Source organism: Triticum urartu, chromosome 3A (genome assembly GCF_056163025.1).
Source record: "Triticum urartu cultivar PI428250 chromosome 3A, HENAU_Tu73, whole genome shotgun sequence".
Taxonomy (NCBI): domain Eukaryota; kingdom Viridiplantae; phylum Streptophyta; class Magnoliopsida; order Poales; family Poaceae; genus Triticum; species Triticum urartu.
In genome coordinates this window covers 466003692-466030714 of record NC_141875.1, presented here as the reverse complement: position 1 = coordinate 466030714, position 27023 = coordinate 466003692, and the positions used below count along the sequence as shown (strand labels likewise).

Here is a 27023-nt window from a genome sequence, read left to right as displayed (position 1 = left end):
GGTTATAATTTAACTTGCTCGGGAGGTGTATAAGTTCTAATATTGCTTTTACAAACCACAGTTGAAGCTTTAGCATGATCCTTTATTCTAACAGGGAAAGGTGGTTTCTCAACATAAGAAGTAGGAACAATAGGATCATTATAAGTGACAATCTTTTCTTCAACTTTAATAGGTGTAGCTACTTTTACTTCTATGGGAGGATGATATTTAAACCACTTCTCCTTAGGGAGATCAACATAAGTAGCAAAAGATTCACAGAAAGAAGCTACTATCTCCGAGTCAAGTCCATATTTAGTGCTAAACTTACGGAAAATATCGGTATCCATAAAAGATTTAACACAATCAAACTTAGGTGGCATACATGACTCCTTACCTTCGTCGAGGTCCCAATCTTCAGAGTTGTGTTTAATTCTATCCAATAAATCCCATTTAAATTCAATAGTCTTCATCATAAAAGAGCCAGCACAAGAAGTATCGAGCATGGTGCGATCGTTTTCAGAAAGCTGAGCATAAAGATTTTGAATAATTGTTTCTCTTGGGAGATCATGATTGGGGCATGAATATAACATTGATTTAAGCCTCCCCCAAACTTGAGCGATGCTTTCTCCTTCGCGAGGCCAAAAATTATATATATAATTGCGATCACGATGAACAAGATGCATAAGATAATACTTTTGATGAAATTCCAATTTCAATCTTCTATAGTTCCATGATCTCGTGTCATCACAAAGCCTATACCATGTCAATGCGTCTGCCTTCAAAGATACATGGAAGACCTTCTTCTTAGCAACATCATCGGGTATACCTGCAAGCTTAAATAATCCACAAACTTCATCCACATATATTAAGTGCTCATCAGGATGCTTTGTTCCATCTCCTGTAAAAGGATTAGCTACAAGTTTTTCTATCATACACGAAGGAAATTCAAAATGAGTTTCATTTTCAATAGGTTCAGTAGGTTGAGGAGCAACTCTTTGCTCTACTGGTCGGGGTGAAGATACCCCGAACAAGCCCCTCAGAGGATTACTTTCCATAGTAACAAGTGACAGTAAATTTCAGCACACTATATAAATTTTTCCTTACCAAATTCCACCTACCAAAGGCGCTTCACTCCCCGAAAACGGCGCCAGAAAACAGTATTGATGACCCACAAGTATAGGGGATCTATCGTAGTCCTTTCGATAAGTAAGAGTGTTGAACCCAACGAGGAGCAGAAGAAAATGATAAGCGGTTTTCAGCAAGGTATTCTCTGCAAGTACTGAAATAAGTGGTAACAGATAGTTTAGTGATAAGATAATTTGTAACGAGCAACAAGTAACAAAAGTAAATAAAGTGCAGTAAGGTGGCCCAATCCTTTTTGTAGCAAAGGACAAGCCTGGACAAACTATTATATAAGGAAAAGCGCTCCCGAGGACACATGGGAATATCGTCAGGCTAGTTTTCATCACGTTCATATGATTCGCGTTCGGTACTCTGATAATTTGATATGTGGGTGGACCGGTGCTTGGGTGTTGTTCTTACTTGAACAAGCATCCCACTTATGATTAACCTCTATTGCAAGCATCTGCAACTACAACAAAAGTATTAAGGTAAACCTAACCATAGCATGAAACATATGGATCCAAATCAGCCCCTTACAAAGCAACGCATAAACTAGGGTTGAAGCTTCTGTCACTCAAGCAACCCATCATCTACTTATTACTTCCCAATGCCTTCCTCTAGGCCCAAATAATGGTGAAGTGTTTTGTAGTCGACGTTCACATAACACCACTAGAGGCTAGACAACATACATCTCATCAAAATATCGAACAAATACCAAATTCACATGACTACTAATAGCAAGACTTCTCCCATGTCCTCAGGAACAAACATAACTACTCACAAAGCATATTCATGTTCATAATCAGAGGGGTAATAATGTGCATAAAGGATCTGAACATATGATCTTCCACCAAATAAACCAACTAGCATCAACTACAAGGAGTAATCAACACTACTAGCACCAATCTCGGACTTGGAGACAAGAATTGGATACAAGAGATGAACTAGGGTTTTGAGATGAGATGGTGCTGATGTAGATGTTGATGGATATTGCCCTCTCCTGATGAGAGGAGCATTGGTGATGATGATGGCGATGATTTCCCCCTCCAGGAGGGAAGTATCCCCGGCAGAACAGCTCTGTCGGAGCCCTAGATTAGTTCCGCCAAGGTTCCGCCTTGTGGCGGCGGAGTCTCGTCCCGAAAGGTTTCTTCCTCTTTTTTTCTCGACGAAAGACTTCATATAGCAAAAGATGGGCATCGGAGAGCCACCAGGGGGCCCACGAGGTAGGGGGCGCGCCCCCCACCCTCGTGGACAGGGTGTGGGCCCCCTGGTCTTCATCTTTGGCGAGGATTTTTTATTATTTATTATAAGATATTCCGCGGAGTTTCAGGACTTTTGGAGTTGTGCAGAATAGGTCTCTAATATTTGCTCCTTTTCCAGCCCAGAATTCCAGCTGCCGGCATTCTCCGTCCTTATGTAAACCTTGTAAAATAAGAGAGAATAGCCATAAGTATTGTGACATAATGTGAAGTAATAGCCCATAATGCAATAAATATCGATATAAAAGAATGATGCAAAATGGACGTATCACTCCTCGGCTATGACCAGCGACTCGGCTAGCTTGGCGCCGTCTCGGGTGCAGTCCAGGGACATGCGTAGTCGCCGGTGACGGTGATGAGGCCCTTTGGACCCGGCAGCTTCATCTTCAGGTAGGCGTAGTGGGGGACAGCCATGACCTTGGCGAGCGCGGGCCGGCCCAGCAGCGCGTGGTATGCGCTGGACAGGTCCACCACCTCGAACCAGATTGGCTCGCGTCGGAAATGGCTGCTGTCGCCAAACACGACGTCGAGCCGGATCCGGCCGATCGGCGAGAAGGAGAGGCCAGGAACGATGCCGTGGAAGATCGTCCGGGTCGGTTCCAGGTCCTTGGCCTCGAGGCCGAGCTTGGTCATGGTGTTGCGGTAGAGGATGTTGATGTTGCTGCCGCCGTCGACGAGAACCCGGGAGAAATTGCACATGCACCGGGGCGCATCGATAGTGGGGTCGAGGATGAGGGCGTAACCACCCAGGTTGGGTGTGAAGGCCCGGTGGTCCTCCCGGGTTTAGGTGACCGGGAGCTCCGACCAATGCATGTATTCCGTCTTGGCCAGGATGACGGTGTTCACCTCCTGCCAGTGGAGGCGTTCGCTGCCCTTGTCATCGCCGAGGCTGGTGAAGACGATGTAGGTCATGTTCTTGGCCGGGTAGGGGTCGTCACGCATCACGCCGCTGGCTAGAGGCGGTGGTGGAGGCAGAGGCAGCTGCCCTGCTCTCAGAGCCGGAGCCGGAGGCGGTGGGGATGTCGCCCCTTGCGATGCGCTTGGTGATGGTGCACTGTCGGAGCATGTGCGTGGATGGCCTCATGCCGCTGTGGTGCTTGAAGGGAGCGTCGAGCATCTCTTTGAAGCTCATGGCGGGCAGCCATGTTGTCTTGCCGGTGTTCCGGCGTTTGGCGGCCGGGTCGGGCACAGGCGCCTGCTCGGCGGCCGCGACGAGCCGGTTGTCGTAGCGCTGAGCCGACTGATCGGCTTTGCGCTTGTTGTTCTGTTGGTTGGGCTACTGCTGACTTCCTTCGCCGGCCGGCTTCAGAGGGGGAACCGGCTTCGCTTTGCCGGCTTCATCCAGCGCCACCTGGATCTTCATGGCGGAGTCGGCGTTGGCGTACTTGTCCACCGTCACCATGAGCGCAGCCATGGTGGCCGTCTCGGAGCGCAAGAGCTTGTGCTTGAGGAGGGTGCTGTCTCGGCACCCGTTGACGAAGTACTGGACTGCTTGGACTTCGTGGATGCCCTCGCATCTGTCTCGGAGCTCGGTCCAGCGTGCGAGGTACTCGCGGCCAGTTTCCGCCGGCCCCTGCACGCACATGGCGAGCTGACTGGTGCGGCCGGGTCGCTTGTAGGTGTCGGTGAAGTTGCGCACGAAGGCTTGCCCGAAGTCGACCCACGTGTTGATGCTGCCAGCCGGCAGACTATTCAACCAGGTGCGGGCCGACCCCTGGAGCATGAGGGGCACGTAGTGAACGGCAAGGCGGTGGTTACCGCCGGCGATGCCGATGGCGGTGGTGTAGTCGGTGAGCCAGTCCTCCGGCTTGATACATCTCCAACGTATCTATAATTTTTTATTGCTCCATGCTATATTATCTACTATTTTGGACATTATTGGGCTTTATTATTCACTTTTATATTGTTTTTGGGACTGACCTCATAACTGGAGGCCCAGCCCAAAATTGTTGTTTTTACCTATTTCAGAGTATCACAGAAAAAGAATATCAAACGGAGTCCAAACGGAATGAAACCTTCGGGAACGTGATTTTCAGGAAGAATATGATCCAGGAGACTTGGACCCTACGTCAAGAAATAAAGGAGGAGGCCACGAGGTAGGGGGCGCGCCTACCCCCCCAGGTGCGCCCTCCACCCTCGTGGGCCCCCTGTTGCTCCACCGACGTACTCCTTCCTCCTATATATACCTACGTACCCCCAAATGATCAGATACGGAGCCAAAAACCTAATTCCACCGCCGCAACCTTCTGTACCCACGAGATCACATCTTGGGCCCTGTTCCGGAGCTCCGTCGAAGGGGGAATCGATCACGGAGGGCTTCTACATCAACACCATAGCCCCTCCGCTGAAGTGTGAGTAGTTTACCTCAGACCTTCAGGTCCATAGTTATTAGCTAGATGGCTTCTTCTCTCTTTTTGGATCTCAATACAATTTTCTCCCCCTCTCTCGTGGAGATCTATTCGATGTAAGCTTCTTTTGCGGTGTGTTTGTTGAGACCGATGAATTGTGGGTTTATGATCAAGTTTATCTATGAACAATATTTGAATCTTCTGAATTCTTTTATGTATGATTGGTTATCTTTGCAAGTCTCTTCGAATTATCAGTTTGGTTTGGCCTACTAGATTGATCTTTCTTGCAATGGGAGAATAGCTTAGCTTTGGGTTCAATCTTGTTGTGTCCTTTCCTAGTGACAGTAGGGGCAGCAAGGCACGTATTGTATTGTTGCCATTGAGGATAACAAGATGCGGTTTTTATCATATTGCATGAATTTATCCCTCTACATCATGTCATCTTGCTTAAGGTGTTACTCTGTTCTTATGAACTTAATACTCTAGATGCATGCTGGATAGCGGTCGATGTGTGGAGTAATAGTAGTAGATGCAGGCAGGAGTCGGTCTACTTGTTTCGGACGTGATGCCTATATACATGATCATACCTAGATATTCTCATAACTATTCTCAATTTTGTCAATTGCTCAACAGTAATTTGTTCACCCACCATAAAATACTTATGCTCTTGAGAGAAGCCACTAGTGAAACCTATGGCCCCCGGGTCTATCTTCATCATATTAATCTTCCAACACTTAGTTATTTCCTTTGCTTTTTTACTTTGTTTTTATTTTACTTTGCATCTTTATCACAAAAATACCAAAAATATTATCCTATCATATCTATGATATCTCACTCTCGTAAGTGACCGTGAAGGGATTGACAGCCCCTTATCGTGTTGGTTGCGAGGATTTATTTGTTTTGTGTAGGTGCGAGGGACTCGCGCGTAGCCTCCTACTGGATTGATACCTTGGTTCTCAAAAACTGAGGGCAATACTTACGCTACTTTGCTGCATCACCCTTTCCTCTTCAAGGGAAAACCAACGCAGTGCTCAAGAGGTAGCACGGCTTCACGGTGTTGTTGTACTTGGGGGTGTCGCGGGGGAGCGTGAACCCTTTGGTGAAGGGCTCATCCCAGATGCGTGGCCCAAAATAAGCCGGCCCGACAGGGCCGGTCTCTTCCAGCTCCTGGGAGAGGGCGAGTCGGTCGAGGCGGTAACGGGCGTCGGTGTCGTCGATGGCGCGCGGGCCCAGCCAGTCAGTGACCGCACCACGGGGGGCAGGGTCGCCTGCAGTCGGACGTCGGCCGGGTTGGAGCAGAGGGTCGAGGCGGCGTCGGGCCTCCGAAGCCGGCTCGTCACCCAAGCCGCCGGCAGCCGTCGAGGCGGGGTTGCGTTGGTTCCGGGTGCGGCCGAAGTGTGCTTCGCTGGGTGGTGAAGACGCCGTGTGCTGGATGTCACCGGGTCCAGCGACTCGGACGGAACCGGATCCGGCCGGCTTGGCGAGATGGTTGAGGCGGTCCTATTGCGTGTTGGCTGCGACGAGGAGGTCGTCCACCCTCTTGAGGCGATCCTGCAGCTCCTTGCCCGCGAGCTGATCCAGGCCGACCGCGGCCGCCTGGGCAGCACGCATGTTCTTCACGGGAGTCTCGTAGACGGGAGGGAGAGCGCGGAAGGCGCGCCCGATCGCGCCACCCCGGGCTCGCACGCCGGCGACCCGGCTTGGCTCGGGCGCGGTAGGCGTGAAGCCATAGGTGGCGTCATGCTCCAGCTGGGCGCAGGCGAGGCGGTGCTATGCGGCAGCGAGTGTCTCGGTGAGGTCTAGCAGGCGCTGGCGATCCTCTTTGAGACGAATCCGGGCCTTGGCGATGTTGGAGGCGTCGATGTCGGTGCCGATGGGAACGCGGAGGCTCTGCATCGTGGCACGCAGCGGGTTGGGCGAGCTGGCCCTATCCGCCACGGCCTTAGCTTCGGTGGCCTTCCTTGCCGCGCTCGACGAGGAGGAGCCGCCGGTGTCGGTGACGAAAACCTCCATGCAGAGGTCCATCGCTTCGGGGGGAGCGCCGTCATTGATGGAGAGCGGGAAATCGGAAAAGCTCAGTACCTCGCGGGGGTACTTGTCGTCCGTAGGTGTGTCGGAGATGCACAGCGTGGCGAAGGAGGCGGCGAGCACGTCGATGACGTCGTCTGCCTGTGTGACGGGCTCGTCGGAGTCGGAGAAGATCCCCGTCTGAAGCATGCTCCCGGCCAGGACCTCGAGCTTCCCCACAGTGGGCGCCAACTGTCGTGGTGGGCGTACGGTAGATGCCAAGGGATGGCTAAAGATAGGAGGAGGCTTGAGGGCACTGGTGGGCTCCAGAGGCTAGGTCACCATGAGCGAGCGCGGGACGCAAGATATACCCAGGTCCGGTGCTCTCCGGAGAGATAACACGCCTAGTCCTGCCGAGTGTGGTTTATATGTAACAGTACAGAGTTGCTCCTAGAGCTGTATGGAGGAAGAAGGAGGTCAGGCCAAGGCTTAGGCTGCTCCCTCTCCTTGGGTGTTGCTTGGTAGACGCGTGAGTGGGTGGATGGGTGAGTGTGTTGCATTGCTTGCCCGTATGCATCAGGGCTCCTGGGGGGTTTTATAGGTCAACCCCCTAGGGGTACAAGGGTAACGTTACAAGGCCGTAGGGCCGGGCTGTCAGTGTCCAGGAACCTGGTGCTGGGACCTGCCGGGTACCAGGGCTCGCTGGGTTCACCGGGTGCGGGCCCCATGCGCCTAGGGGCACTGTGTGCCATCTTGTCAGTCGTCAGGGCGAGGCCGAGTTGAGTCGGCTACAGTGCGCTCCGTCAGGTCACCGCTTGTCGGCGTCATGGGTGACGTCGGGTGCACTATTGCCACACCAGCCCTGGTCAGCGGGTAGGTGGGGGCACTGTTGCCTCATCCGGCTGACCAGAGGCATGGGCGGGGCGATGTAGCTTTGGTCATCAGTTGGTGGAGACTCGTCCCATCGTACGGCTAAGATGCAACGGCCGCTGACCCTTGGCCGGGTTTGGAGAACACGCCAAGAGCGGTGCTGGCTTGTTAGGGAAGTCTTGAGCTTGGTTGTTGGGGCCGAGTTGAGGAGTCCGGCCGGGTTGGAGAGCTTGGCTGGGTCGCGGGGATTGGCCGGGTCGAGCGACCCGGCCACGTGTGAGCCGGATCGAGGGGCGATGCTGGCTCCATTGTTTTTGAAAAGGATCCCGGTTTCGTTGCCTGCCTGGGGTTCATCCCCCCGACACAATACGTGCCTTGCTGCCCCTGCTGTCACTGGGAAAGGACACCGCAAGATTGAACCCAAAGCTAAGCACTTCTCCCATTGCAAGAAATATCAATCTAGTAGGCCAAACCAAACTGATAATTCGAAGAGACTTGCAAAGATAACAAATCATACATAAAAGAATTCAGAGAAGATTCAAATATTGTTCATAGATAATCTTGATCATAAACCCACAATTCACACATCATCGAGGATAGCTTGGTAATGAGATCCAAAGAGAGAGAAGAAGCCATCCAGCTAATAACTATGGACCCGAAGGTCTGAAGTAAACTACTCACACATCATCGGAGAGGCTATGGTGTTGATGTAGAAGCCCTCCGTGATCGATTCCCCCTCCGGTGGAGCGCCGGAAAAGGCCCCAAGATGGGATCTCACGGGTACTGAAGGTTGCGGCGGTGGTAATAGGGTTTTGTGGTGCTCCTGGATGTTTTCGGAGTATATGGGTATATATAGGAGGAAGAAGTATGTCGGTGGAGCTGCGAGGGGCCCATGAGGGTGGGGGGCGTGCCCTGGGGGGCGGCCTGCCTCCCTGCCTCGTGGCCTCCTCGCTTCTTACTTGATGTCGGGGGTTGGGTGCGACATATGCCAATGGATGGTTTATTGCCTGGAAGCGGGATGGGGCGTAAACACGAACGCCGGCGCACTTTACCCAGGTTCGGGGCTCTCCTAGGAGATAACACCCCTAGTCCTGCTCTGCGAGGTCTCCGCATGATCACTAAGGCACTAGTGGTATAATGGTGCTCCTCGAGCTGTATGCTAGAGGTAGGAGAAGGCAAGGCTAGCTCTCTCCTTTCTCTATGGGCTGGTCTAGTTCTAACAGGTTGGGAACCCTTTGCATGGGTGCCCTGGGGGGGTTTATATAGGCCTACCCCCCAGGGGTACAATAGTAATCTGGCCGGGTGTAGGACCCGACTGTCAGTCTCTCTGGTTGCCGGCTTCTCCGCCGACTACTGGGGCCCGCCGCCTGGTGGGCTCCACCGACTAGTCTGGTACGGGGCCGATAGGCCACCTCCGTCGCTCATGGGACCTGCCGGCTGTTGATCATTGTAGCTGTGATGTTAACGACGCAGGCTTGGTCAGGAGAGCGTGGCTACAGCCCCTGCCGCCTGGCGGGCGATTACTGTAGCCACTCCGTGTCTCGTCTGGTTAATGGCGCGTGGGGTCTGAGGAAGGGGCCGGCCGACTGCTGGAGGCCGACCTCCCTCGGATCTGAATGGTGGGGCTCTAGCCGTCTTCCGGGCTCTCACTGATCGATAGGACCTGTCGTCCCCGGGCCGTACCGACATGCCATCGTGGGAGCAAGGCCCCGCCTACTTGTGTTGACGCCAGGGGCAGAGTGGCAACAGTGCCGCATCGGGCGGAGATCTCCGCTGGTACAGTACACTGTGGCCATGCCTGTCCCTGGGTCGGGGGGATGGGCTACGCTGTAGCCACTCCCTCTCTTGTCTTTCTTGATGAGGGCACAGGCTTCGTTGGCGCCACGGGCCGACTGCTAGGGGCCAGCTTCTTTGCAAGCCGCCCACTAGGAGTCGGCTTGCCTTGATGCCGGCTTCTGGGACTCAGCCGTCTTCGGGCAGCCGACTATTCCTCCAACCGGCCACCAGAAGGCGGCACTTCGTCTTAGCGCCTTGAGGGGCGCAGCCTGCCCCGATGTCTTGAAAGGTTCTGGTTCTCGGGTTAGCCTACCCGTGGCCCATTACTCCGACAGTAGTCCCCGAAGCTGGTGAGGTGCCGCGGCTAAGCAGCCTAGGAGCCTCAGCAGTTTCTTTCTCCGAGTGCTTGAGGGGAAGCTTCGTCCGACTTCTGCCGGGCCGACTGGCAGGAATCGGCCTCGCCCAATCTGATTTATCCAAACTTTGAACACGGCGGCGGGAACTAAGTGGCATGCTTGCTAAGCCTCCAGACTGCCGCCCATTGTGGGCATGTCACGTGGCGTCGAGCGGCCGGGCCAGTCTGCCAGCCCACGCTCGCGATGGGACACGCCTGCTGGCGGGGCCCGCCACTACCATGCCTCGGCACACGAGCGGATCCGCTGCGGCCGAGGTGGGCGGTTGAGGTTCCCTCGGAGTTACTGCGTGCAGTAACTCGTGCGATAAACGGGGGGCGTGGAATCGTGGGCGCAGTAAATCCCACAATCGCCCCCTCGGCTTCGCAGCCCGTAGGTCTATAAGTAGGGGGAGGAGGGGGAACGACGGAGCACGCGCGTCTCTTCTCCCCATTCTTTCCTCCTTCTTCTTCCTCTCGCCGTTGTGCCTCCAAGCCACACTGAGCGCTGCGGTAGTTCGTTTCCGATGAGCTCATCTTCCAACCCCACGCCCCCCACGGCGCGCTCCGGAGCATGGGACGGCTCCGAAGTTCACGACGACCACATTGATTTCCTCCGCCAGACGTGGCGGCTGCCCAACAAGGATTACGTGAAGGTCCGCCTCGCGCTGAAGAGGGAGATCTCGCTGGCGCCGGAGGAGGGCGAGCGGGTCGTCTTCTGCTCGCACTGCCTGCACGGCCTTGGCTTGCCGGCGAGCAGCTTCTTCCGGTCCTTCCTCGAGTTCTATGGTCTCCAGCCGCACCACCTCACCCCGAACACGATGGTGCTGTTGTCCGCCTTTGTCACCTTGTGCGAAGGCTTCCTCGGCGTCCTCCGCACCATCGAGCTTTGGGGGGAGTTCTTCTACATCAAGCTCGGCACCCTCGTTGCGGGCGTGCCGGCCCAATGCGGTGCGTTCATCGCGGTGCGGAGGTCGGCAGCCGAAAATCCGTTTCCTCCCATCATGCTGATCAAGTCGGTGAAGATGTGGCAGCGGTCGTACTTCTACGTGAAGAGCGTCTTCTCGGAGGGCGACTGGGTCAACTTGCCGGCTTACGAAGCCGGCCCGCCAGTTGGGAGGCAGCCCAACTGGTCGTACCGGGCTAGGACACTGTCGCCTTCTGGAGCCGCCGCCATCGCGCCGCTCTGAGTGTTGACACAAACGGAGGGCCTGACCGGGCCTGACTTGCTATCCGCCTTCGTGGCGCGCCGAGTGCTCCCACTCTAGAGCCGCCCTCACATGATCTGCCAGATGAGCGGGCATCGGGACCCAAGCTGGCTGTGCACCAAGGAGATGCCTCACGCAGAGGTAGCTCACATGGTGAAATATCTCACGAACTGCGAGCTCACGGAGGAGTGGTGGTTCGGCAAGGAGCCGTATTCACGCGCCAACCCCCTGCCTATGGTAAGTTGTCTTTCTTTTTTCTCTATCTCTTTGTTGCCGAGTCCGACCTGCCTGACCTGACCAATCGACCTTTGAGCAGAGCCCCCTCCTCCAGCAGGCAGTCGGCGCTGCGGGGCCGGAGCGCCAATTCCTCCCCGACCGAGCGGAGAGCGACGTTGTCAACCCCGACTTGGGGGCAGCGGCCTTGGAGGACGATGCCGAGGGAGGAGGCGGCGAAACAGGTGGCCCGAGGCTTGGAGCCAGCCTCGAGGACTGGCCTGACGACACCGCGAGGGAAGTCGCCCCGCGTTACCAACCAGGAGTCGGCCAGCTGGGCGCGAGCTCGTATGCCGCGCCGGATGCCCAGGCGGCGTGAAGAAACGCCGGGCCGCGCCAAGCTTGTTCGGCAGTCGGCCGAAGAAGCCAAAGGGCTCGGCCGCGGTGACCAAGCGGGACGAAGCGGCCGCGAAGGCCATCCGCTTCCGCAAGGAGGTGAAGAAGCCGCAGCTGGTTTCCGCATAAGTACTATCTTCCTATTGCGCCTTCATTTTTTCCTTGTTGGTTCTGTCTGAGTGTCTTTACTTTGTTTCCCTTGATCTAGGGCTCCGCTGTCTCTTGAGAAATCGTCTGCCACCTCCATTGTGGGGTCGGCGGAGACCTCCACCACCACTCGGCGGATTGACCCGGCCGCCGACCTCCGGGGGGCGAGGGAGCGGAACGCGTAGGAAGTGCGCGAGGAGCAGGAAGCCGCCCGCCTAGAGAAGGCGGAAGCAGAGAAGGCAGAGGCCGCCGCCCTGAATAAACTAGCAAAGGCCGAGGCAGCTGACGCGGTGAAGAAGCAGGCCGAGGAGGCCGTGCACCGCCAGTCGGCGGTATTCATCACTCCCCTGAACTCCGCGCCGCCACCTCCGGAGTTCGTGGCGCAGACTAGGGAAGTCGGCGACGAGCACCCGATCATGGAGAGGGACGGCGGCGACGTCGCCATGCCGGACGTGATTGTGCCTCCATCGCCACCGTCCGGGAGCTCGCAAGGCGAGCAGCCGGTGGACCCGCCAGTGCCACCGACTGGAAACGAGTTGGTGATATGCCCGATTCCTGAGGCCGGCACACCGACGCACCGCCGACTCGCAAAGGCAGCCTCAGCGCCACGCCCGCTAGAGACTGGCGCCGCGAGCTCCTCGATCCCGGACACCGAGGCGACCAGCACTGCGCCCACTGGGTGGGTGCGGGTTGGCGGGACGGGCCCTCTGAACAAGGTGATGCTGGATCTTCAAACCAAACTCTGCGTTGAAGCCGACGCCATCAAGAACTGCAACAAGGCGTATCTGGCATCGCGAGAGGCCATCCGGGTATGCTTCTTGCTTCTTCGTTTTTAACTCTTATATTGCTTCGTGGGGGCGCGTCAGCGCACCCACTAGGTGTAGTCCCCGAGTTTCGGGCCAGCTGCTGAGCAGGCGGCGCGGAACTTTAACTAGCAGGCTCTGAGAGCTGATATCCTTGCTGCAGGACTATCATAACCTTCGTGCTGCCGCCTTTAATTCCAAGGTCCAGGAGTTGGATCAACATGCTGTCGACTTGTCAGAGAGCCAGAGTAAGTCTTCTTCCTTTTCCTGCGGGGGCGCGCTGGCGCACCCACGGGCTGTAGTCCCCGAGATTCGGGCCGACTGCTGAGCAGTCGGGCCGGATCTCCCTGGTGACTATTCTTCTTTCTGTTGATGACTCCTTTCTCCACGGGGGCGCGCTGGCGCACTCGCGGGTTGTAGTCCCCGAGATTCGGGCCGACTGCTGAGCAGTCGGGCCGGATCTCCCCGGCGACTCTACTTCTTCTCTGTAGGCAACTGGCACCTTTTCCTTATTCTTTCTTTGCAGAAGCCAACGCCACCTTGCAGCAGCAGCTGGGCGAAGCCAACACTGCGCTGCGCGCTAAGGAGGAGGAGCGCAGCAAGCTGGCTGAAGAGCGCGACCGGCTTGTCGCGCAATTGGCGGAACAGGCAGAGCTTCTCAAGAAAGCCCAGAAGGAGGCGGAGGACAAGGAGACCAGCCTCCTTGCTGAGCTTACGATCGAACGCTCCGCCTCGACCGACAAGGAGGCGATGCTGACTTCCGGCTTTCATGAGATCGAGGACATAGTCGATGGTGAGATTCCCTCTATTTCCTTCATTCAGCTGCCAGCTGTTGGTCGAGCCGGCTTCTCGTCTCTAACTTTGGCTCTTTGCTTTCTGTCTTGGTAGACTTCTTCCCTGGTCACTCAGACGTGGCCAATCAGGCCATTGAAGCTAATCGCGAAGGACGGAGGGTGGACGGCGCACAGATCGCCGTCGACGCCCCCCGAACCCTTAGCGAGCAGATCCTAAGCATCGAGGGCCGTCTTCGGCCGGCTCACCAGATGTTGCGCCGGCTTTAGTGTGTCGGCGCCCAGGCGATCGCCGCCCTATGGACGGACATGCCAGCACCGCGCACTCCTAGTCGGACTGCCGACTGGCTGGAGGTGGCGGCCGGCTGTCTTGAGGCCTGGAAGGGCTCCTCGGCCCGGGCTGGAGCGCGCCGGGCCTTGGAATTCGTCAAGGCGTGGTACCCTGGGCTGAGTCTAGCCTAGCTAGCCACGTTCCGGCTGGAAGCTTAGGAGGAGTTGGCGGTTGTGGAAGATGACCTCGTGAAGCGTGCGGCATCACTCGCCGAGTACACCGACACCAGTATCTTCGTCCTAGAGCGGGTTGAGAACGACGCCGAGGCGCCACCAGAATGGTTCGGGCTGAACCCGGAAAATGGCGAGGACTTGAAGGAGGTAATCGACTCCATCGGTGAGGAAGAAGGCGAGGCAGAGGAGGAAGGCGAAGAGGAGGCGCCAGAGGTCGGAGCAGATGGCCAGCCTCAGCTCGACCTCGCCTGCAGCAATGAGCCATGACCAGCCGGCCGCTCCACCAACCGGCGCCGCCAACTCCTCCGATCCACCGAACCTGTCTGCCGCTCCCTAGGCCGCCAGTTTATCTTTTGCTTTACCTTTCTATCAGTCTCGACGAACTTGTTAATTTTGCACAATTCCACCCGCGGGGTGTATCTCAAACTTTTGTTGAATATCGGCCGAGGGCCTTTGCTATGTAAAATATTTTTCCGAGTTCTATCTTTTCTTTCTTACTGCTCTTTGGCTTATTTCCTTTGCCGCCTTCCCTTGGTTGCCGTCTTGCCAGCCGAACAGCCGCTCTGTGGACTATGAATAGGTGAAGTACTTAGCTACTTTCGGGGAGGCAAGTACTTAGCCGTTTGTAGAGTTTTTTAGCAAGTTAAGTAGAAGCCGGCCGGCTAGCGGCTCAGCAGTCGATCGAAGAGGCGGGAAGCCGGCTTGAACTATGCACATGCTTTGGGTCCTTAGCCATTTTTCATGTGGGCACCCTTTCTGCCTTACTTCTGCCAACCAAACAGTCGCTCTGCGAGCTGCGGCTTCTGGCAGGAGACGGCTTAAGTGCCAACACATTACTTGTCCGGTTTCAGGAAGCATTTCATAGTACAAGGCGGTGAGTCCCCGGGCCGACTAGTTGGATCCGCTGCCAAGCGTCATAAAGAAAATGACACATTCATTGGCATAATTCTTATCATATAGATAAAAGAGGGCAGTCGCTGAGCTCTTCTCGGGGGACCCGGAGTCTTCGTACTTTAGTACAAAAGGTAGCATGGTACATATTGCATCAACTGTGAAATCTTCGGAGGAGATTTGCATTCCATGGCCGCTCCGTCTCCTTGCCGGAGTTGTCCCTCTTGCGCCCTAGAGGCTTCTGAGCGTCGATCGGGTAATAAGAGTCGTTGCCCAACACTTTGCTGATGATGAAGGGGCCTTCCCAAGGCGCTGAAAATTGTGCTGGCCGGCTGTTTGCTGGATCAGCCGGAGCACAAGGTCTCCTTCTTGGAAAGATCTCGGCTTGACCTTCCGGTTGTAGTATCGGCACAGGCTCTACTGGTAGATGTTGGACCGGCTGAGTGCCAATAGCCGGCCCTCTTCCAGCAGATCGACGCCGTCTTGACGTGCTTCTTCTGCCTCCTCTTTGGTGTACATGGTTACTCGAGGGGAGTCGAATTCTATGTCCGTTGGGATGATGGCTTCGGCACCGTAGATGAGGAAGAAAGGCGTGAAGTCGGTTGACTTGTTCGGAGTTGTGCGCAGGCTCCAGAAAACGGCTGGCAGCTCGTTGAGCCAGCAGCCGGTCGAACACTCCAGAGGCTCGACTAGTCGAGGCTTGATGTCGGACAAGATGAGGCTGTTTGCTCGCTCTACTTGGCCGTTCGACTACGGATGGGCAACGGACGCTAGGTCCAGTCGGATGCCCTGTGTCGCGCAGAAACGGGCCAAGGCGCCTTTGGCAAAGTTCGTGTCGTTGTCGGTGATGATGTTGTGTGGTATGCCATACCGAATGGTGATGTCGGAGATGAAAGTCACAGCAGTCGGACCATTCAGCTTCTTGATTGCTTTTGCTTCTATCCACTTGGTGAACTTCTCCACCGCAACAAGCAGATGAGTCATGCCACCTCGTGCTGTTTTGAATGGTCCAACCATGTCCAGGCCCCAGACAGCAAAGGGCCAGGCAATGGGGATAGTCTTGAGTGCAGAAGCCGGCTGATGTGGCTTGGAACGGAACTTCTAGCACCCATTGCATTTCTGGACCAAGTCTTTGGCGTCTTCTAGAGCAGTCGGCCAGAAAAACCCATGGCGGAAAGCTTTGGCGACAAGTGCTCTTGAAGCCGCATGGTGGCCTGAGGATTGCTCGGCCTTGCTCCGGCTCCACGCAGCGCTGGTAGACACCAGTGACACTGCGTCTCACAAGCTCTCTGTTGACTATGGTGTATGTTGCTGCCCGGGGTTGCACTTGCCGGGCCGAGATCTCGTCCGTCGGCTGCTCTTTGTTTACCAGGAAGTTGAGGATGGGTTGGGCCCATGAAGGTGCTATGATTTCTTCGACTGCCAGGACTGCAACTTGGACGAGGCCGGTTGGGCCCGAAGGCGGCGGGTTGGAGTCGGCTACCGCTTGCTGGGTCGATGAAGTTCCCAGGCCGACTGCCGCAGTCCCCGAGCCAGGCTCTGAAGTCCCCGGGCTGACCGCTGCAGTCCCCGGGCCAGGTTCTGAAGTCACCGGGCCTGGTGCGACTGCAGCGGCCCCCGGGCCGCCTGCCGGAATTCACGTGCCGGCCGCTGGAGCTCTCAAGTTGGATCTGACTGCTTCAGGAGGAGCCGGCACGAAGATAGAATCCGACTCTGGCGATGGCTTGACAGACGGCTTGAGGAGGCGTTGTAGGGCGACGCCGGTCGGTATTGCTTGATGGGTGGAGCCGATTCGTGGCAAGGCATCTGGTTGCTCATTGTCATTTCTTGGCACATGGAGAAACTCACACCCTTCAAAATATCCACTGAGTTGTTGTACGAGGAAGCGGTAGCTCGCCATGTTTGCATCTTTGGCGTCCCAATCACCTGACGACTGCTGGACCACCAAGTCAGAGTCACCATAGCACAGGATCTGGCGAATGCCGAGCTCTTTGGCAAGCCGGAGCCCACGAATGAGTGCCTCGTATTCAGCGACGTTATTGGAGGCGGCAAAATGGATTTGCAGCACATATTTGAGCTTGTCGCCTTTGGGAGAGGTGAGGACGATGCTGGCTCCCAAACCGGTACGCATCTTGGAACCATCAAAGTGCATCCGCCAATGGGTGGAATCCGGCGCTAGTGGCAGGTACTGGGTCTCAGCCCAGTCGACGAGGAAGTCGGCCAGCGCCTGTGACTTGATGGCGGTGCGAGGTTGGTAGTAGATGGTGTAAGGGGCAAAATCTATGGCCCATTTAGCCACTCGGCCTGAGGCATCTCGGCTTCCAATGATCTCGGCAAGCGGAGCAGTGCAGACAACAGTGATTGGGTGCTCTTGAAAGTACGCCTTCAATTTCTTGGCGGCAAAGTGCACGCCGTAGCCCATCTTCTGATATTGGGGGTAGCTTTGCTTGGAGGCTGACAGCACTTCACTCAGGTAATACACCGGTCTCTGGACTGGTAGTGCCTTTCCTTCCTCCTTGTGTTCTACCACTGTGACTGTGCTGACCACTCGGCTGGTGGTGGCAATGTAGAGCATGGGCTTCTTAGGAGTCGGAGCCACCAAGACAGGTGGAGTAGTCAACATCTTCTTGAGCTTGAGAAATGCTTCATCCGCCTTGTCGTTCCACTCCAAAAAAGTGGTCTTCTTCATGAGTTGGTATAGGGGAAGAGCCTTCTCGCCCAGCCGACTGATGAATCGGCTAATGGATGCCAAACAGCCGGTGAACTTTTGTACTCGAGCGGTCGGGTGGGCACTTCCATCCTCTCGATGGCCTTGATCTTCACAGGGTTGCACTCTATGCCGCGCTCCGAGACCAGGAATCCAAGAAGCTGGTCGGCTGGTACTCCGAAGACGCATTTCTCCGAGTTGAGCTTGATTTGAAATAGGCGCAAGTTCTCAAAGGTCTCTTTAAGGTCTTCTAGCAACGTTCCACGCTTCTCCGTCTTCACCACGACATCGTCCACGTAAACGTGGGTGTTTCTGCCGAGTTGTTTGAGGAGGCACTTCTGCATGCAACGTTGAAACATGGTGCCAGCATTCCTCAAGCCGAACGTCATGGTCAAGTAGCAGAAGGCTCCAAATGGTGTGATGAAGGAGGTCTTCAGTCTGTCGGCCGGGTTCAGCTTGATCTGGTGATACCCCGAGTATGCATCCAAGAAACTCAACAGCTCGCATCTGGCTGTGGAGTCTATCACTTGGTCAATTCTCGGCAAAGCAAAGGGGTCCTTGGGGCAGGCTTTGTTGAGGCTGGTATAATCTATACACATGCGCCACTACTTGTTTTTCTTCAACACACGGGCTGGGTTGGCCAGCCACTCTAGAAAGAATACTTCCATGATGAAGCCGGCTGCCAGCAGCCGGGATATCTCTTCTCCAATGACTCTTCTCTTCTCTTCCGACAGGCGGCGCAAGGGCTGCCTGACTGGCTTGGCATCAGATCGGACATGTAACTTGTGCTCGGCAAAATCCGTCGGAACACCCGGCATGTCTTTGGGTGACCATGCAAAGATGTCCCGATTCTCATGGAGGAAATCGACGAGCTCGCCTTCCTATTTGCTATCAAGGTTCGTGCCTATGACATCGTACTTCTCCGGGTGCTCCGGGTCCAAAGGTGTCTTCTTTGTCTCTTTGGCCGGCTTGAATGAGCCCTCGGCTTCCGACTCCTTGGGGTTGGGTTACATTTCCGGCTGCTTGCCTGCCATCGCCACAACTCAGTCAAGGAGCCACTTCTCGTCCATGATCACAAGGGACTCGGCCAGCCGGCTGCTATCTGCTGCGCAGGCGGACAACTTGAGGTAAGCATAGTGGGGGACCGCCATGAACTTGGCCAAAGCAGGCCGGCCAAGTAGTGCATGGTATGGGCTCTCGAGGTCCACCACCTCAAACCATACTGGCTCTCGGCGGAAGTGATCCTTGTCTCCAAAGAGGATGTCTATCTGGATCTTGCCGATTGGTGAGCAGGAAAGTCCAGGAACTATGCCATGGAATACAGTCCCACTGAGCTGAAGCTGCCTCTGCTTGATTCCTAACTTCTCCATGGTATCTTTGAACAGGATGTTGATGCTGCTGCCGCCTTCTATCAGAACTCAGGAGAAGCGAGCAGCTCGCCTATCAGTGGCAAAGGTGGCATCCAGGACCAGGGCATAGGAGCCGGGATTGGGCATCACTTCCGGGTGGTCGGCTCTGCTCCAGCTGATGGGCTTCTCGGTCTAATGCATGAACTCGGGGGTCTCTGATGCTACTGCATTTACTTCTTGCTGTCATTGCCGTCTGCTGTGCTTATCATCAGCCACATTGGTGAACACGACATAAGCCCCGTGCTCTTCGGGATACTCGTCTTGTATGGCTCCGACTGGTCGAACTGCCCGCTGCTGGGGCGGAGGAGGAGGCGGCTGCCCAGTAGGCGGAGGAGGCAGAAGGCCGTCACCCTTGGTGATCCTGGTGAGCCAATGGCACTTCCGAGTGGTGTGGTTGGACGGCTTCGCGCCGCTGTGAAATTTGCAGGGCGCGTCAAGAGTCTTCTCATATGAGAAAGCTGGCAGCCAATTGGGCTTGCCGCCCTTCTAGCGCTTGGATGGAGGCTGCCCTTCCAGCTGCTGGTCTTCGACTGTCGCCACCTGCCGGCTTGTGGAAGCCGGCTCCATGGCCTTGCGCTTGTTGTCGCTTGGTTGCTGGCGCCGATTGGTGTCCCCAGCCGGGGTTCGAGGAGCTTGAGGGGCCACTTTGCCAGACGCATCAACTTGGATCTCTGCCTTCATGGAGGAGTCGGCCGTGGCGTATTTGTTTGCTATGATCAGCAGCTCGTCGAGGGTCGCCGGCTCGTCGTAGAGAAGTCGGTGCTTGAGGAGGATGCCCTCTCGGCACCCAGCGGTGAAGTACTCGATGGCCTGCACTTCGTGCACGCCTTCGCAAGAGTTGCGGAGCTCGGCCCAGCGCGTGAGGTAGTCGCGAGTCGACTCATTGGGGCCTTGTACGCACAAGGAGAGCTGACGAGGTTTGGGCGGCCGCTTGTACATGCTGGTGAAGTTGCGGATGAAGGCTTCGGTGAAGTCGACCCAGCTGTTGATGTTGCGGGGCATCAGACTGTTCAGCCATGTCCGGGTCATGCCCTGGAGCATGAGTGGAACGTACTTCACAGCAACGAGCTTGTTGCCGTTTGCTATGCTGACGGCTGTGGAGTAGTCGACCAGCTAGTCCTCCGGCTTCACGGAGCCGGTGTATTTGGGCGTGTCTCTTGGGAGCGTTAACCCTTTGGGGAAGGGCTCGTCTTGAATGCAGGGGCCAAAACAAGGCGGACCCAACTCATCTTCCTCTTCTAGCGCCAGGGATCAGTGGAGATGGTCGATCCGGTGGTGGGCATTGTTCTCTCCGACTCCTTCTCAGCAGCCAAGGCGGTCGCCAAGTGTCGGGTGTTCAACAGGCGGCGGGGTGACGCGCTTTTCCCTACGAGGGGGAGGAGGCGGACAGTCATCCCGTCGTTCCACTGCTCTCGGGCGGCCGTCTAGGTCGCGCTCAATGGTGAGGCGAGTCCGGCTACGGCTGGCAGCCGACTCCTTGTCTCTTCTTCTGCGGACGCCACCAGTCGGTGTCCGAGATGTCGCGCCTTGATCTCGGCGGGGAGGCAGATCATCGTTTTGCCGGTGAGGCACCTTAGTGCGGCTGCCGGCCTCGTGCTGCTCGGCAGCCGCGTCAAGGAGCCGCTGGACGCCCTCCGCCATCTGGCGACGTTGTTCGCCCTCGAACTTGTCCAACTCTTCTGCTGCCGCATGGGCAGCTCGGATATTTTCCGCGGGCGTGGCGTAGACGCGGTGATCTGCCCCGAACAGGCTGGCGATGGCCACGCCGCACTGCTGGACCGTCCCAAGGCGGCTGGGCCCACCGGAAGCCGGCGTGCCGCCCACAGCGTGGTCCATCTCGCGCTGGTAGGCCTCCGACAGGCATCTCATGCAGCCAGCTTCTTGGCACCCTCGACGAGCTGGATGCGGTGTGCTTCCAGCATCTCGGTGTCGGCGTCTTCTGGGATGGGAGCCGTCAGGTCTTGAAGTGCCGCGTCGAGTGGGTCATGAGCACCTCCGCCGGAGTGCTCGCTGTGGCGGATGACAAGCACCTCCGTGACGGCACTTTCGCTGCTCTCCGCGCAAGGAGGCGGCTCGTCATAGACCACCAAGTTTGTGGGGAACGCGTCAAGCGACGCAGTGTTGGAGTCGACAAGCATCAGGTCGATGGAGCCAACAGATTCCAAGTCCGCAACAGGCTCGCTGGCAACGTGGAGGCTGACGACGCAGCTCTCAGGGCCGTCGGTGCCCGCATCAGACGCGGGCTCGTCGGAGAGGCGAACCTCGCCAACAAGATCGGCGAGGCAGCTCGCCGCGCAGGCGATCTTCGCGCCGTGCAGCGCGTCGGCATAGACTCCGTCTGGCGTGTTGGGCTGGCTGCGCTCGCTAGGGAGGAAAAGGGTTCCCGTCCAGAACAGGTCTCCGGACGACGGTGCACCTCGCCCCATGGTGGGCGCCAAATGTCGGGGGTTGGGTGCGACATATGCCAATGGATGGCTTATCATGGTGGGAGCGAGTAGAACGTCGCCGGTGCCTGGAAGCGGGATGAGGCATAAACACGAACGCCGGCGCACTTTATCCAGGTTCGGGGCTCTCCTAGGAGATAACACCCCTAGTCCTGCTCTGTGGGGTCTCCGCGTGATCACTAAGGCACTAGTGGTACAATGGTGCTCCTCGAGCTGTATGCTAGAGGTAGGAGAAGGCAAGGCTAGCTCTCTCCTTTCTCTATGGGTTGGTCTAGTTCTAACAGGTTGGGAACCCTTTGCATGGGTGCCCTGGGGGGTTTATATAGGCCTACTCCCCCAGGGGTACAATAGTAATCTGGTCGGGTGTAGGACCCGGCTGTCAGTCTCTCTGGTTGCCGGCTTCTCCGCCGACTATTGGGGCCCGCCGACTGGTCTGGTACGGGCCGACAGGCCGCCTCCGTCGCTCACAGGACCTATCAGCTGCTGGTCACTGTAGCCGTGATGTTAACGACGCAGGCTTGGTCAGGAGAGCGTGGCTACAGCCCCTGCCGCCTGGCGGGAGATTACTGTAGCCACTCCGTGTCTCGTCTGGTTAATGGCGCGTGGGGTCCGAGTAAGGGGTTGGCCGACTGCTGGAGGCCGACCTCCCTCGGATCCGACTGGTGGGGCTCTAGTCATCTTCCGGGCTCTCGTTGATCGGTGGCACCCGTCGTCCCCAGGCCATATCGACAGGTCGTCGTGGGAGCAGGGCCTCGCCTACTTGTGTTGACGCCAGGGGCGGAGTGGCAACAGTGCCGCGATGGGCGGAGATCTCCGCCGGTACAGTACACTGTGGCGACGCCTGTCCCTGGGTCAGGGGGATGGGCTACGCTGTAGCCACTCCCTGTCTTGTCTTTCTTGATGAGGGCGCAGGCTTCGTTGGCGCCATGGGCCGACTGCTAGGGGCCGGCTTCTCTGGAAGCTGCCCACTAGGAGTCGGCTTGCCTTGATGCCGGCTTCTGGGACTCGGCCGTCTTTGGGCAGCTGGCTATTCCTCCAACCAGCCACCAGAAGGTGGCACTTCGTCTTAGCGCCTAGAGGGGCGCAGCCTGCCCCGATGTCTTGAAAGGTTCTGGGTCTCGGGTTAGCCTACCCGTGGCCCATTACTCCGACACTTGATGTCCACTCCAAGTCCTCTGGATCACGTTTGTTCCAAAAATCACTCTCCTGAAGGTTTCATTCCACTTGGATTCCGTTTGATATTCCTTTTCCGCGAAACACTGAAATAGGCAAAAATGGCAATTTGCACTGGGCCTTGGGTTAGTAGGTTAGTCCCAAAAATAATATAAAAGTGTATAATAAAGCCCATTAAACATCCAAAACAGATAATATAATAGCATAGATCAATCAAAAATTATAGATACATTGGAGACATATCAACAACCAAAGCTTCGACATCGACGCCTACCTGTGTTACTTCTTCAGTGAGGAGAACGAGCCGGAGCAAGTCGGGGAGCAAGAGCTTCATCGGCCGATGCAGGCACCATGGCCCATTAGCAGCGATATCGGTGTCACAGTCCTTGGGACCACAATCGACATATTGAAGAGAAGGTGTGATGAGCAGTTTGCCATCCATCGTGCAAAAGATCCAGAGCTGCTCGGCGGCATGGTCGATGACCCACCCGAAGAACCGCCGTCACCAGTGCCCATCGAGAGCCCCCGCAAGGAATGGGCACAGGACCTCTGCAATTCAGTCAAGACAAAGGCAGCCTGCGACTTCATCATTGCCCGCGGCGGCCGTGTCAACCTTGATCCCGATGATGTGGTGGCCAGGCTCGAGTGCATCCTTGGCAGAGGTGACGTCACCGACGAAGTAGAACATCGCCAACACGATATCTTGAGGATGCAGGTGATCGACGGAATTTGCTACCAGGCCAAAGACATGGAGATGGAGCAGTTCTGCAGAGTTGTCATGCGCGCGATTGCACGCTGTCAAGCTCTTCTGGAAGAGGCCCAGCAGCCCCAAGAGCCTCCCATCAGCGCCAGCACCTCCGTAGGCGGAGGCGGGTCGGGACACTCGGAGTGAATGGCCGCAAGGGTGCTATGCTGGTCATGGAGTCCAAGAAGACCATCGTCAGAAGGCCGCCAGCTCAGCCTTTTAGTTTATATTTTATTATAATTGTATGCATATGTAGGTCGTGAGTGTTCTGGGCCTTGCCGCATTTGGCATTTTAAATTATCCTGAATATGTAAGACAATTATTAAGAATTATTAACAGTTCCCATTGTCACTTTGTCTCAACGGAGAGCAGAGCGCGCGCAAGGACGCTAGAGCGGAGCACGCTGCAGCCGCCTCAACAGCAAGCAACCACATGGTCAACCTTCTGCCATCAATAAATTTTGACCTTGTTTCTCGTGACATTGCTGAGTACAACACAATAAGTAATTGCAAATCTGTTCACACCTCTCAAACTATTATGTGCTCACACTTGGCACCGGGCTATAAAAACTACCCACTCGAAAATTACTTCACAGTTCCTCTCCTCATCACCCACAAAACTGGTTTTCTCTGTCAAGTCGTTCCGCCATGACCGGTAGGAGGAGTTTAGGGTGGACATATAACCAGGCAGCAAAGACCAAGGCCGCGGAAGCACTAGAGAGGTCCCGCCGCGAAGCCGCAGCCGCAGCAGAGATGTCCGGGCGCGCCGTGGAGCCCTCGAACGAGCTCTCACGGGCACGCGGGGGCTCTCACAAGCACATTCGCAGCGTCGGCCATCGCGACAAGCCAGCATTCCTGAAGTCCTTCTCCGGTGACAATGACATTCTCGCTGGCGTTACTACGTAGCAGGAGCTAGTCGGCGGCTTGATGAAGCTGCTCAAGATCAGCGATGCCTCGGTTGACAAGGCGACCGGCCTCGTCGAGTAACTCATGGATGACAATGCGAAGCTCCTCAAGTTGGTCGCCGGGAAGGAGGAGAGGCCGCCAGATGGAAGATGCTGCATGAGCAGAGCCGTGCCTCGGAGATGATGCTGAAAGCGGTCGTCAAGGAACTGATGGGTGTCTTGAGGAAGCTCTGAATCGAGCGCGAGCAGGAGGTGGAGGAATCCATGGCTGCTATCAAGCAAAGTCGTGAGGAATTGAAGAAGGAGCTGGAGGATTTCGCCGCCCGGCGATCCATCGACGAGTAGAGAGAGTAGCGACCTAGATCGTTGTCTGCAATTTCCTTCTTCTCTTGCCCCCGTGTCTTCCGGGCATTGCCACATGTGGCATTTTAAATTATTCAGAATATGTAAGACAATTATTATGTGCACCATTGTAAATTTGTCGTCGTATTATCCGTTGCCATTTTATTTGTGGCCGTATTATCCATTGCCCTATGTGGCAATTTAAATTAGGGCGGAATACTAGTTGAAAACATGAACAAAGCAAATGCTGCCGTGGGATCACAAGCAAACACCCTCCGTCCAGGTGCTTTAATTAACCCATTAATGGAGAAGTTGTGAGCGTGGCAGGCGGCGGCTGGTGCATGGAGGTCAAAGAGGTCGCTTCCCGGTGAGCATGGGCGGCCTTGCTGCTCGCACGTGTCCCGTCGAGCCTGCGCGGCGGACTGCTCGCACGCATCTCATCGAAGCTGCAAGGCGGACTTCTTGCGCTCGTCCCGTCTAATCAAATAGCTGCATGCATGCCATCAAGTATGGTTAAATTTCGACACGATAAATATAATACAACCGTTTGCGATATTAACGTGTCAGCTTTTTTTCAAAAAGGACTTCGTTGGCTGCTAATGTGTGTGCCTCTTCTCAAACTGGATGATTTTTCTTACCACGTCATATATGTGCCATGTCATGAAATCATGCCAAGTTTCATGTTTTTTGGGTGAATTTTTTATTTACTGGGATTTAAAAACCGAGATTCTCATTGTTTCAGGATGACGACAAGTTTGTAATTCATTCTCATTCCTTAAACGAGACCTAAACATGCACCCAATGACACATGTACGATTTCACACCCATTTTGCTTCACTGGAGCATGTGGTTGTAGTTCATATTTGAATAATGGACTACATTAAATGCATAGAAAACTTAGTAATTAGTAATATATATACAATGGCCAAACGAACCCTGAACAGTTTCAAATTTTATCCTGACACTCCTGTTATTCTATGTTGCCTATAGAAAAAAAAGTTCAAGGCGAGAAGTGGCATTGATTATCGTTTCGCCCGCAAGAGGGGCATGTTTCCCTACCAGAACCACAAGGGTTGCGACAGGCTAAGGTTTGTAAAAGGCTTGTAATATAGCTTTGCCCAAATTGGACAATTATGTATACCATGTAGTGACACCATACCAAGTTTCATGATTTCCTGGTGAGTTTTGGATTTATAGACATTTAAAAACCAAGATTCGCAATGTTTGTGGCCAGGCTAGGACAGCGAGACTGTTGAATTCGTTCCCATTCGTTCCATGGGACCTAAACATGCACCCCAAGGAAACATGTACATTTTTTCTGGCCATTTTGATGCACTGGAGCATGTATTTGTAGTTCGGATTTGAATGATGGACATTAAATGCCTAGAAAAATCAACTAATGAATAAAAAAGGTTAAACGAACCCTGAATAATTTCAAAGTTCAGCCTGAATCTCTAGTTGTTTTGTGTCGCATGTAGAAGAAAATACGAGGCTAGAAGAGGGAGTGATTATTTTTTGGCCCACAAGGGGACACGTTTCCCTATCAAAACCACGAGGGTTCTTGCAACAGACTCCGGTTTGTAAGAGGTTTGTAATAAAGCTTGGCCCAAATTGGCAATGTTTTTACCATGACATATATGTGCCATGACATGACACCTTGCCACCTTTGATGACTTTCTGGTGAGTTTAGGATTTATGGGGACTTAAAAGCCGAGGTTTGAAATGTTTGAGGAACAGCCAGGATACCGGTACGGTTGTATTCGTTCTCATTCCTGGCATGAGACCTAAACATGCACCCAAGGACACATGTATAATTTTTCTAGCCATTTTGTTGAACTAGAGCATGTATTTGTAGTTCAGATTTGAATTATGGACATTAAATGCCTAGGAAACTCAATTAGTGTATAAAAAGTCCAAACGAACCCTAAATAAGTTTAAATTTCAGCATGGATATCCTGTGGTTCCATGTTGCCCATGGAAGAAAATACAAGGCGAAAAGAGGCAGTGATTACGTTTCGCCCACAAGGGGAACACGTTTCCCTATCAGAACCACGAGGCTTCTTTGAGAGAAGCTCCAGTTTTTTAAGAGGTTTGTAATAAAGTTTGGTCCAAATTGGACAATGTTTTTACCACAACATATATGTGCCATGACGTGACACCATGCCACCTTTGATGACTTTCTTGTGAGTTTAGGATTTATTGGGACTTAAAACCGAGATTCGAAATGTTTGAGTATGGGCCATGACACCAGTACGGTTGTAATTCATTCCCATTCCTGGGATGGGACCTAAACATGCACCCAAGGACACATGTATAATTTTTCTAGCCATTTTGGTGAACTGGAGCATGTATTTGTAGTTCAGATTTGAATTATGGACATTAAATGCCTAGTAAACTCAATTAGTGTATAAAAAGGCCAAACGAACCCTGAATAAGTTTAAATTTCAGCACGGATATCCTATCGTACCATGTTGCCCGTAGAAGAAAATACAAGGTGAAAAGAGGCAGTGATTATGTTTCGCCCACAAGGGGGACACGTTTCCCTATCGGAACCACAAGGCATCTTTGAGAGAAGCTCCGGTATAAGAGGCTTG

At 54.7% G+C, this 27023-nt stretch overlaps 1 protein-coding gene across 1 annotated transcript; it reads right to left on the bottom strand.

Annotated features, from left to right (window-relative positions):
* Nucleotides 1–2657: 2657 nt before the first annotated feature.
* Nucleotides 2658–3059, bottom strand: LOC147980102 (uncharacterized). The gene has a single exon (XM_087515475.1). The coding sequence runs from the start codon at nt 3057–3059 to the stop codon at nt 2658–2660; it is 402 nt and encodes a 133-aa protein (XP_087371601.1).
* Nucleotides 3060–27023: the final 23964 nt, after the last annotated feature.

Coding starts and splice junctions, on each gene's coding strand:
- LOC147980102 (XM_087515475.1), bottom strand. CDS start 3,059: ATGTGCAATTTCTCCCGGGTTCTCGTCGACGGCGGCAGCAACATCAAC.